This window comes from Falco naumanni, chromosome 13 (genome assembly GCF_017639655.2).
Source record: "Falco naumanni isolate bFalNau1 chromosome 13, bFalNau1.pat, whole genome shotgun sequence".
Lineage (NCBI taxonomy): Eukaryota > Metazoa > Chordata > Aves > Falconiformes > Falconidae > Falco > Falco naumanni.
Genome location: NC_054066.1, coordinates 7,033,979 through 7,046,240, shown reverse-complemented (window position 1 = coordinate 7,046,240; position 12,262 = coordinate 7,033,979). Strand labels below are relative to the sequence as shown.

Below are 12,262 nucleotides of genomic sequence, written 5' to 3'. Positions count from 1 at the left end.
ACATAGACAAATGTTATTTTACATGATTAAAGTGCTCAAAACATGTTTCAATATAGTTTGTATAATTTTGTATTAGGCAGTATTTAATGAATTCGCATTAGTTTCCCAAGTGCTGTATTTGACAAAGTAGTCTTCAAGAGTTTCTTTTAAAAGTTCTTGAAAATTCTGGTTTTGTTTGATTTCAAAATGTTCTGGGATTTTGGATTTTTTTTCATTCAATGAGAGTATGAAATGAGAAGTTGCCTTTTATTACTTTATTTGATTGGTTAACTGGAATCTAGTTTCCTTGATGGATGTTGAAACTGGGAGAAAGTATTTTGCATATGAATCATAATGATGTGGGACGGTGGAGCACCTGTGATTAAGGGCATGGTCACTTGCAGACAGTAGCTGTGTTTCATGGAAGCTTTTCAAGAACTGAACATGACACTTCGTGAGAAATAAGGATGAAAGTTTGGCTTTCTGTACAGTTACTTTTGCTATTCTCTCTTTAACACGTGTACATACTGTGTGACTGCTGTTTAAGTAATGAATAGGTGGGATAAAATGTTCACTGTAGTTCTCTTGGCCAAGTAGTTAGAGAAGATTTAAGCTTAATAAGCCTCCTGATAATTAAGTTTAAATATAGGTAAGGGTGATAATTATCCTATAAAATTCAGTTGTGATGAAACCACCAATGAATAGATGTATATAGCAAGGCTACAAGACCATTTCACTACTGATGGAAATGTGGCTTTCAGCTGGTTTCTTGTTGCTGGGACTTTTCTAAACAAACAAATAAATAAATAAATCATGTTAATAGCTGATTTCCTTCTGAAGTGCAACAAGAATGCTGGAAAGTGAATTACAGGCAAATGGAAATCCCCCAAGCCTCCTAGGTTTTCATTTGGCTTTCTCAAAAGACAGGTACAGAAAACATCTTTGATCCAAAAAATGTTACTTAAAAGCAGGGAGAGCACATCAATTCAATCCTGCCGCTCCTTTGAGAGTCTTCCTTGCTCCTCTGTATCAGAGTTAACTTTTAACTGACTGCAACCAGCAACAAATTACAGCAGTTTCTTCTGCACCCGTACATGAGTCAGTGAGTAGGGGATGGCTGAGTCAAACTCTGCCCTCCCACTCCCTGCCCAGCTGTTGCCTGTTTACTCTTTTGGGTTTAGCCCATGATCCTGGAAGCCTACACAGAAAGAAGCTGGACATAGTGGACGCTCTTACTCCTCCGCATGAGAAATATAGGTGAAGTCTAACCACAACATACCATGTGAGCATGAACTTGAAGTACATCATCTCCTGTTCAGAAGTAGGACTTGGGACCTTAGTTAAAGCTGACCATTTCCACTGAACTGTGTCCTTAGTGATTGCTCTAAATGTCAGAAGCAGAGGTTTGTGAATCTGAAATACGTACCCGACCAGGTTGTTCAACATCATTGGCCTGTTCAAATGTGCTCTGGCTTTAGAGTCCTGAATTTTTGAAACATTTCTCTAGCAACATATTTGGTATTTACATATATTTCTCCTATAGTTTCCAAGACAGATTGTGTTTCTTCTTTTTCTTCCAATATGGAGAGGAAAATGACAGCAATGATACTGACTGCATTTTCAGTGTTTGTATTGATTTATTCTTGAGCTGTTTCAAACATATCTTACTAAGGCACTGCGTGAAGTTTTATTCTGTTGGGCTTCCTCCCTCCCACAGCCTGGTGTGCTTTGGTGATTTTCTGCTTTAATCCAGTGTTGTTTCAGTTGGCGACTGTTTTTTTCTCTCCCTAATTTTAGGTCAGTAACTTAGAATAGGAAAAATAAATGCTTTGTGTTATCCAGGATTTGATTTCTCTGCTGAATCTCTTTTTTGTGTGTTTTTATTTATTTATTTACTTTTATGCCCCGTAAAAGCACTCTCCTATTTATAAACTAAAATTCCTTTAATTAAGTTTTCTAGGGAGAAAAATGCAACTCTTCCTGTAATGGTCAGTCTTTGTGTTATTTTTCCAGATGTGTAAAGTAACTTCCAAATGTGTAAGACAGAGTTGTAGTAACTGGAGAAAGGCTGCTACCAATGCACCTTGCAACGTCAAGAGCTGTCAGGGTTGGATTTGAAGATGGCATCAGCTCAAATAGGCTGATTAAGATAAAAACATACGGGACTGATGGAGCATAAGGAACTTTTTAAAAGTGAAATTCTGGTATTTTCTTGTAATGGTATGTACATCAACCTACACCTTTGAATTTATTTGAAATTGGCAACCCCTGCTGAGTGCTAGATTTAATCTGTATTCAACTAACTTGAAATAGTGACTATTCTGTGACAAGATCAGATCACAGAACTGATCTTTGTGCCAGTTTGATTGCTGTTAGTCCACATCGTAACCCAGACACTCAAAGTTAATAGATTGAGGAATGTCAAAAAAACCCCCAAACAACCCTCAAAACACCCCAGCAGCTTGTATTCTTTCAGTTAATGAAGAGAAATTACTGTAAGAGCCTGAAACCTGCTAATTCTGAAATTTTGTAAGAAGCAACAGAAGGTAGTCAACACTACCTAGGAAGCAGAGATAATATTTTCTTTTTAAAACTGACTTGAAGTGCAATACAGTGTTTTGGTATTTTTCTGTGTAGACATTGCACTGAAGATATTTTTTTAGTTATTAACTGCCACGACTATTTCACATGACAGGTTTACAACATTTTTTTACTAAACTGTAATTTTTATCCAAAACCAGCCTGATGCAAATTAAGAATTTAAACAAAAACAAATTAGAAAACAATAAATTGCATTTCCCTTTTTTCACAACAGTGTTAATGTCAATATAAACATGAAGAGAAAGATTTTATAATTGCTTACGCTTGTATTTACTTTCATCCTCTAATTAAAATAAACCTCATTTAGTAGAAAGATTGCAGTTAGTTTCAAATCAGCAACTAGTAAGAATTAACCCTTTTCTAAGAAAAAAACCACCAACATGGGACTAAAATTAGCTGAAGTCACTGGTCAGTCTGATGAAATGACCTCAAAAGGAGATTATTTACTTTAGAGTTATTTAAGTGTTTCAGTTCTCTGTGTTTAAGTATATTGATTTGCTGTCACTGTAGTTGCAAAAAAAAAAAAAAAAAAAAAAAAAAAAAAAAAAAAATCAGAAGTTACCCAGATCTGTAGCTAGTGTAATGCAGAGGTTTGTTAGGGGCAGCGTCCGCTGCTGCTATGAGCAGGGCAGCAGAGATTCCACATGCAGCGAGGTGCTGTGGGCTGCCCCACCAGCTAACCAGCTCCCTTGGGTGCTCAGTAATACGGGGGTTTTCCTTCCCTCCTGCAGTTGTTCCCAGAGTGACCTAATTTGCTGCTCTGCTCCTCTGGGAAGAGATGAGGAACCCTCATCACTGCCGCTGCTTTTGGAGAGGCAAGTGCTATGGTGCAAAAATTAAAACCCGTATCACCTGGTGTTAGAGCTCAGACTTGGTTAGTGTGGTCTGGGTCAACACAATTCCTAGCTGTGATGTAAGTAGCAGACTGAGCTTTTTTGAGTGGATCAGATATGTTAAGGTTATAATGGTAACTGTCTACTTGGTTGTCTGCTTTGTTAGTTCCATATATTTTTGTTAAACCTTTCTTCTGTCCAGTTAAATGTGGAGATGAGACTGGTCAACTGGGATCTAAATACACAATAGAACGAGTATGTACATGCAGGTACGTTTTGGATAGGTGATCACTTAACACTAGCATATGTTAGATGATTGACTTCTAGAGCATAGTTCTAAGTTCTTAATCTGTGAATATAAAATGCGTACGCTAACGCCCGGAGTCATCTAACCCTTCATCCTCCAAGCAAATCCATGGAGTACTCTGCAAAGTGGGGTCAGTGGTGAACACAGGAATCAATATCCCTGCGTTATGTTGACTTGATCTTACACTGCAGCCTTTGCAAAAGATGACAGCAAGGGGAAAGAAGGACCTAAAAAACTGTAGTGTTGATATTTCAGAAAAGGAATCCTGCCTCATGTTCCTTTTCTGACTAACAGAAACCCTGCCTGAGTCACTGCAACTGGTTGTTGTGAAGAGTACAACTTAGAGAAATTACAGAAATAATGCAACTCTTTCTGGCAAATTCTTATGTTTGTCACAAAAATAATTTGGCTGAACTAATTGGCTTGATTTAGAATTCAGGTGCTTTAGGCCTTGTAAGTAATACTTATTTGGCTTGAATAGAAGATAGTGGAGAAGATAAATCAGTCAGTCATTACTAGCATAAAAAACGATGATCAAATTAAAGATGATGTCTTAAGGTTCCTGTATTTTTCCTCTGTGTTCATATTTAGCACACCAGATGGTTAATGCAGCCATAATAAACTGGTGGGAATATTTAATTAAATGTGTTCCCAGGACATTAAATGTAGGGTATTATTCTTTGGCTGATGATCAGAGTAAATATTTTGTAATAAGGGTGAGTCCTCGCAGAATATTGCTAGTAGTATATGAAAATCACATTTGGGAACAGAAATGTGTTCAAAGCAGAACTTTCTTTACAAAATTAAGACATCTGAAATGCTAATTCCTTTTATATTTTTTCTACCACGAATTCACTATTACTCATTACTACCCAATTATTACAAATGGCATGAGAAATCGTTTTAAAATTGATAGTAGTAGAACGGAATGAACCTAAATTAAAGTCTGTAGCCACTTAATTGGTAATAGTCACGTTTTTACTGAATACTGGCAGGCTCGGATAGAATGCTGGAAAGCACAGCGCAGAAGATCTGTTAAAGCGGTGATAGTTCCCTGGTACTGAAGGAAGCCTGTTTGCTCTTATTGGGAGTTAATTCTGCTCCCTCAGTGAAATCTCAGAAGACTGAAAACATCTTTCTATAGTCTGAAAACCACTCCCCCCAAGTAGGCAAATGTCCACTAGCCCAGCAGTGATACTCTTTTTGTCAGTAACCTAATTATCTTTTCACCCTAATTACTATAAAATCATTACTTTCTTTACTGTCATAGAGGAGCCAATTTTTTTCCCAATGAAAGTGACATTAGTAGAACAAAACCAAGGATAATCTTGTTAAAACTTAACTAACTTATAATAGGTTAGTTAATAACTGGAGAGGGGAAGATCAGCTAGAAATCTGAAATACGTACAATTAGTGGGCAACTGAATTGAAAAGCAAATTACCTTACTGAGTGCATCTGTCTCAGAACTGGGTAGGTCATGCTCTCTAGCCAGGGTTTTCTTTTGAAGAGGTTCTCTCACTTTACAGGCAGAGAATATAATTATCTACTTGTAAGAAGGCTGAGAACCTAGTTCTGAAGGCCACTCAATTTTATGGGGACATTGGAAGGAAGTCATCTTTTCTCTGAAGCTCTCCTGACACAATTAGTGTGTGGTTTTGAAAGAGTAACAGGATCTGCTGTTTGACACTATCCCATTTCACTATGGGGAAAAGCAAAAATTTGGGTAGGAGGTGTTGGGATGGATGGCTAATGTCTCTTGATTTCTAGATGTACACGTCTATATGTTCCCAAACAGAAACATCATTGTCCACACACAACTGTGTTTAGGCCTGTACTATTGCTAAGTCTGTACACTTACGCACAGAAGTCTGGAAGGCCCAGAACTTTAAGGAATTTAGATATCAAAGGTACCAATTTCTTTGAGAAATAGCATGTAAACAGGCTAGCACACAGTTTTAGCCTGGCCTCTTTAGTTAGACTGGATTTTGTTAGGACTGTGTCAAACTGCCTATAGCCAGACTGATTGTTAAGAAAGCTTTTGTGCTACTTTAAACTGACTTTCTAACAGAAATAAAATCCTATGTGGTAGAATCCAATTAACAGGAAACTGGGAACTAGCAAATCCCTCCAGAAAGCAGACGACTCTACGTGTTATCAGTAAAAGTCCCCCTTTGCAAATTAGCAGTAGAAACATTGTTTTAGCTATTACTGTATAGGTATAAACAATGCAAGTTCAAAACTAACAGCAAACCCCCAGTGCTATAAAGCTCCTTTATTTCCTTAGAGATCCTCTCTGCCTCAAAGTTTTCAGATGCGTCTAAATCCACATTTATTTGTGAGAGAGGAACACTCTCAGCACCAGGGATAATGTGAAAGTGGTTTGTTTCTACAGATACTGTTAGGTCCAGAATCTTCACTGACATCCATAGTCACCAAAGTAGTATATGAGTTTACATTTTTAGCTAATTTTAATAATTGTTTTAGAGTTAAATCCCAAGAGTATAAAGGTATGGAAGTGTTCTAATTTATTCTATAATTAAATAAAATTTTGTGATGGTCGGGGTTTTTCTAATGCCTTTGGAACCACAGACTGTCAAACCTCACTTAAGCAGTGAAGCCCAAATAGGTAGCGTAAGGGTCCAAATGAAAGAACAGTGTCTTAAATGTACATGTTTGGTTACAACAGTAGATATTTACTACATAAATATTTACCTGGACAGTAAAAAAATGAAGGGGAAGAGAGGCAGTGCAATTTTATGCTATATTAGAACAACAGGGAAAGGGTTTGAGGAAAGAGGAATCAAACTGGGATTTGTAGAAAATTGCCTCCTTCATTTCACTGTTTATAGAGATCATTAGTCAAATCTGCTGCTGCATTGATGCACTTTCACTTTCCCCTCCCCTGAGCTTTGCCAGCTGATACCAGCTAAAGCTGTCTGATGTAATTCTCACTTTCTTCATGCTGTAACCTTTAACTATGTGTTTCTCGCTATTTAAGTCTGAGGGTTAGAAAATAACTCCTGCTATTAGAAATAAGAAATAGGTTGTGAGCTTTGATTTGGAGTCAGTAGCTGAAGAAAAGGGGAGCAGAAGGTTGGCAATGAAGAGGCCTGGGCTGCTTTGCCACAGGCTTTCTGTGCCACTGAGCAAGTCACTTAATCTCTCTGTACCTGTTGCCCAGCCATATGCTGGGATAATAGCTTTTCCTTAGCTTATTGCAGTATTGTCAGGATAAAGACTTTGAAGGGATTAGGTCCTGTAGCTGGAGGCTTTAAAGAACACTTTGGATGGATAAAACAAGCTGCTGAAAGCAGCTATTGAAGCCCTAATGTAAACTGTACCAAAGTCGCAGTGGTGGCCTGGCATCCTCCTGGTATTCACATGTGCATCTCCCTTCCCTAGCCTGACTAACACGAGGTACGTGTCAGGCAGCTTCCCAAAACATTAGGTACATAGTCATCCTTAATGTTCTTTCAGCCAGTGCTGCAAAGGAAACAGTAACACTGGATCTCTCTAATTCTCTCTTAATTAGAGTTGCAGCTCCCTTTAACTGTCAGAGCTAAGTAGATTGCTTCCAAAACAATCCAGTTGAGATGAAAAATCTTTTAGTCATGATTTTGACCTACCAGTTTCAGGCTCAGCAAGTAACCAGAACAACTGAGGACATCTGAGTCAGCTGAGACCATTTTACTAAACTACTAGGACAGTCCCCAAATGTTTCTTTCTAGGTGGCTGCATACATACACAGATCTAGCACCTGCTTGCAATCAGCCAGATTGCTCATGTGCTAACTGAAACAAAATCTGATATGGTGGGGAGTGAGGATGTCACCAATGTTATATGAAGAATGGCCTAACTACTGAGACTCTAAAGGTGTGGTATAGTTGTCCTGAAGTAAGTGTACTCATCACTTTCCCAGAGTGTACCCCAGTGCTCTGATATTGCAGTGTGGCTGCTATTTAGGAAGAGTTGCTAGGGTTTTATAACCTTTTTCACGACCGATAACGGAGCTTTGTTCCCCTTCAAAATTAATTTGACTTGTTCTTAGGGGTGAAGATTCTCAGCATCAATGGTAACTTTTTTCTTTTTCCTATTAACAAAATAAAAACAAATAAAAAAAGTACAGGTACACAAGTCTGATGGCTAGAGGCCTAGTGATGGAGTTTTTATATTGATTTTGCAGTCTTTTGTAGCTCACCAAAATGTTGCCAGACTGTGAGAAATTGGACTTTAAAGTTATGTTGCTTCATGTATTTCAAAAGAAGGCCTTTCTAATATAGTGCTAATGTTTTGCATGACTTTCTTTGAATAATGCTTCTGAGAAATTGTAAGCTGATATGACGTAGTGCAGAGGCAATAATAGAAGAATTATGTAAATGTAAGTTGGACTTCCATTCTAGCATTTTTGCACCAAGATGTTCCAGAGAATACTGGTGCTTTCCAGTGATGTAGGTCTTCAATTCTCTTTACTAGAAAACTTATGTTCAAAGACAAACTCTTAACAGATGCCTTGTGGCACTGGAGTCATGTTAGCTCACAGAAGTACTGCCTTCTGCCCAGCCAGGATGCTTTCTGTAGAGCTCAGACATGGGGTAGGGCTGAGCCAGAAGCATGGAGACCCCTCTGTCCTGTTCTGAAGTGCCTTGGGAGGCTGGAAGGGGGAGAGGTGATGCAGGTATCTTAGCGCTTGTTTTGGATATTACACGCTGCCTAATGACAAGAAAGGGCTCGTGCCTTGTTAACCTGCAAGAGCTGCTGGTGGCATTAAAGTCATGTGCTTAAGGACTGACTTCCTAGAGCCTCTCTGGGAACCTGTGCGGTCCCCTCTGTAGCAGGTGCTGCATCTCTTCTGGCGAGCGCTCTGCTTGTGGCAGCTCATTGCTCTGACCCGTGAGGCCATCAGCAAGGCAGCTGCTGTTGCTGTGTAAAGAAAGCGCAACTGCAGAGACAAAAGGTTTTGAGAGAGTAGCGCTGCACTGCAGGCAGCAACCAGCTCTGGTTACTTTTATATTAGATTTTATTTAATTAATTAAGATGGGTGTGTTAATTACAAGCTTGCTGTACCTTGCCATAAAGATTGCCATTTCTCTTTGGTAGTTACAGTAACTCCTGCTGGATGGTCAGGGCAGCTGTAAAAACAGTCATTCTTCCCACCCATTCCCTCCTCACACAGGGAGCAGAGAAGCCCCAGGAAACACAGTTGAAATCAAATTAGATGGCAGCAAGGATGCTTGAAGAGAACAAACTGGGAAGTATCTACTTTATGCCAGATCATTTTAAGGACAGTTTGGGAGGTGCAAAAAAAAAAGAGGAAAATTACTGGGCAGAAAAGGTATATTGCAGAGCACTGACCTTCTGAGTTAGCACATAGCTTTGACCAGGAATACTGCTGCACTTAGAAGCGATACTTACTAACGAAAACATGCGGCCAGGAAAAACACTTCTCACCTGCTTCCCTTCTGCAGTGTCTGGGATGCTAACAGTACATAGCTCAAGTGGGGGAGCTCTGTTGAGGTTTGTAGTAGCGAACAGTGTGACACAATGTTTCCACAGAAAAAATTCTGTTTATGTTGACTGGGAAAAAGAGTATTTTGTTTCCTGACTGCAAAGAAATTTTACAATTTCAGTTTTAGCTCAGTTGTTGTACCAGGAACTCCTTCTGAAGTTGTTAATGCTCTAGGGAGATCTTGTTTTGCTTTGAGTCTGGAGTGGTATTTTGATCCTTTGTGACAACAGCGTAAACTCAGAATAAATCCTGTTGGGATTCTAGCTCATGGCCCTTCAGTGAAGTAATTCCATTGCAGGTGGCAGCATCACCTGGTCTTTTATGTAATCAGTAGTGGCTGTGAGGTCCTCAAAGGATAAGCAATTTGTGTATTGCCCAAGTTCTTTCCTTTTAACTAAAATTTGATAATGACATTTCACCCACAGTTGAAAAACAAAACAAAACAGAAGGGTAAGATAGAGCAATGCTCCGGGTCTGCGAACAGCTGCTCCATCACTGGAGTCTGTGAGGGTCAGTGTTATCTGTAGGGATCTCAGCCCACAGGCAATACTGTCAGACTGAATTTTGCAGCTTAAGGTACTTTCAGGGAATTCACTTTAGTGCCCCTAGGCGGTTTGACAATGTATTAATGAGCCCATAATTCCAGCAGTATTAATCAGACCCCAGGATGTAAAAGGGAGTGATTCACAGAGAAACACTGTGTTCTTTCAGTCTGTCACTGTGGGAAGGCATTGGTAATGCATGAGTAGGATTGGTGATATTTTTCAGTTTACATGCTTAGGGATTTCCTCTGCAGCTTCAGGAAGGGGTTTATTTCTCTGCAGGAAGAAGTGACAGGGGTCCTTTGAAAGGAAAGTTAAAGTTTCACAGGTTAAAGTATGGGTGTGAAGAACGACTGGCTAAGGTTGAGGGATACTGTTCAGGCCAGCAGGGCGACTTGTTTGCGCAAGCTTGTGCACTGAGACAGACTGAATTTGTTGTTGGATTTTTAAGAAACTTTTGTTTTGTCTTTTGTTTTAGAGCAAGCTGGGGAAAGCCAGTGTTGATGCTTAAGAGAAGAGCTAATGTGCAGGAGATCAGGGCTCTGTTCACAGCATTGGTGCAAATATTCATCCAGGGTCTATAGCAGATGTTTGACCCTGGCCAGCTGCTCTGGTCGGCCATTTGGTGGCCATCAGTGGGGTGGTTAAGCATTGCTGAATACCTGAGATGACAAACCCTGTGCTGTGTGCAATTCTCACCCCCATATCCTCCTCCATTTCTTTCTCTTCTCCTTTTGTTTATCTTTACTCGGTTAACTTCCAGCCAAACTCCAAGAAGCGGGGAGTGTGTCACTCAGCACACAAGAGGAAGGTAGCGTCACAGCCCTGGCTCCTATAGCATCCCCACAAAATACCCAGAGCAGTCTGCTTCCTTAGTAGGACATAAACTTTGCCCTGCTAGTCAGGCCTGAGATTGATCAGTTTTACTATTGGCCTAATTTAGGGTAGATAACTGGAATTGCTTGCTGTTTAAAAAGGCAGCAAGGGAGGGAAAGAGTTAATATGGTTCTATCAAAAAACAGCATGAAAACTAATTGCAGAATGGGAGGGAGTGGGACACTAGGATTGTGATTCAGGAACGGAAGATGTGGATTTGAGACAATGGAAAACTTCTTTTAAGAGACAGGTACTTTTGACTTGTTCCAGAAAGGAAGTAGTGAACAAATAAGGATGGTTTCAGTCACTTCTTATGTTCTCTGGTTTTGATCTAGGTCTGCTCCAGTTCCTACCCAAGGTCCCCCCAGTGCTGGGGCTGCAGGGCCATCTCCTGCTACCAATGTGTCAAGCAACAAACGGATGCAGCAGACACAAGCCCAGGTGGATGAAGTAAGTGGCTCCAAGTGATTTGTTGCTCACCACAAGAGTGTTGATGTGTTGGGTCTTTTGTTTCGGTATTTTTGCTCCCAAGTGATCCAGCAGCTCCTGCTCATCTGAAGGTAGCGGATCTAGGAAACAAGGCTTACCAAAGGATAGCATTTATGAGGTGGCAGATGGTACAAGAGAGATTCTGGGTATAAATGTCTCCACATCAGTAACACTTCTGCAGAATAAACATGGGCATTAGTGCCAGTTCAGGAATTCATCCTAATCAGTCAGGTTAGGAGGAAATGTCGTAGTGGAACCAACTCTTTTAACATGTTCTCTGCATTTCTAAAGGTTAGACACTGATCTTGCAGGCTGTTTCACGGGGACAGACCATTGGCTTCTCATAGATAGATTCGAGCCATGAGAATTGCACAGCTGAGGGCTGTGTTCAGTAGCCAGAGCTCTATTGATTATCATTATAATTTATCCCCAAAGAAAGGCACCCACACATGATGTCATAGCAGCATCATCAATAAATCCACATTCCTTTCACTGGTCTTGTTCCAGCTTGGATTCTTAAATTCTTGTAACATACAGACTACTCTGCCACCTCAGCTGTAATGCCAGTGTCCGTCTAACTGCTGCGATAATGGGAGTAAGCGGGCATGCCACTGTTCATGGGTGTAGTCCCTGAGCACACCGGCAGTACAGTAGCAGCTGCAGCATCCTTGCACACCTGCTGTGCAGATTTGTGTGCTGGGTATTTATGTATAGTTTTGCTAACCCCCTACAAAGACTTAAGTAACTAGTTGCTTACTGTCCTTGAGGGAGTGCCCAGGCTTGTGTGATTCTTTAATGCCAATTCAATAAAATACACATAGGAAATAGCTATTTACATGCATGAAGACCGCTCTTTTCAAAAGCTCCAGGAATACTTTAAAAATAGTGGAGACCTCACAAAATCAAACTCAAATGCATTTTTTAAGATGAATTAAATACACCTGTGAAATCGAGATTTGTCTTTTTGAGAACTTTTTCTTTGCTGAAGATCTGAAATGAGTCTTTCTGGCCTCCCCATTGCTGATGCTTGGAGCTGATCACAAGAACATCCTCTGGCTGCAGAAATGTCTGCAGAAATTTCTAGGCTGAGTTCTCTCATTACCGCTGATTTTCACATCACACTAACTT

At 40.0% G+C, this 12,262-nt stretch overlaps 1 protein-coding gene across 1 annotated transcript in view; it reads left to right on the top strand.

Annotated features, from left to right (window-relative positions):
• LOC121097025 (vesicle-associated membrane protein 2-like) overlaps nt 1-12,262 on the top strand; it is a 54,345-nt gene that overhangs the window by 26,080 nt on the left and 16,003 nt on the right. The window contains exon 2 of the mRNA XM_040613747.1: nt 10,981-11,095. Within this exon, the coding sequence (XP_040469681.1) occupies nt 10,981-11,095 (115 nt within the window). The remainder of the gene's footprint in view (nt 1-10,980; nt 11,096-12,262) is intronic.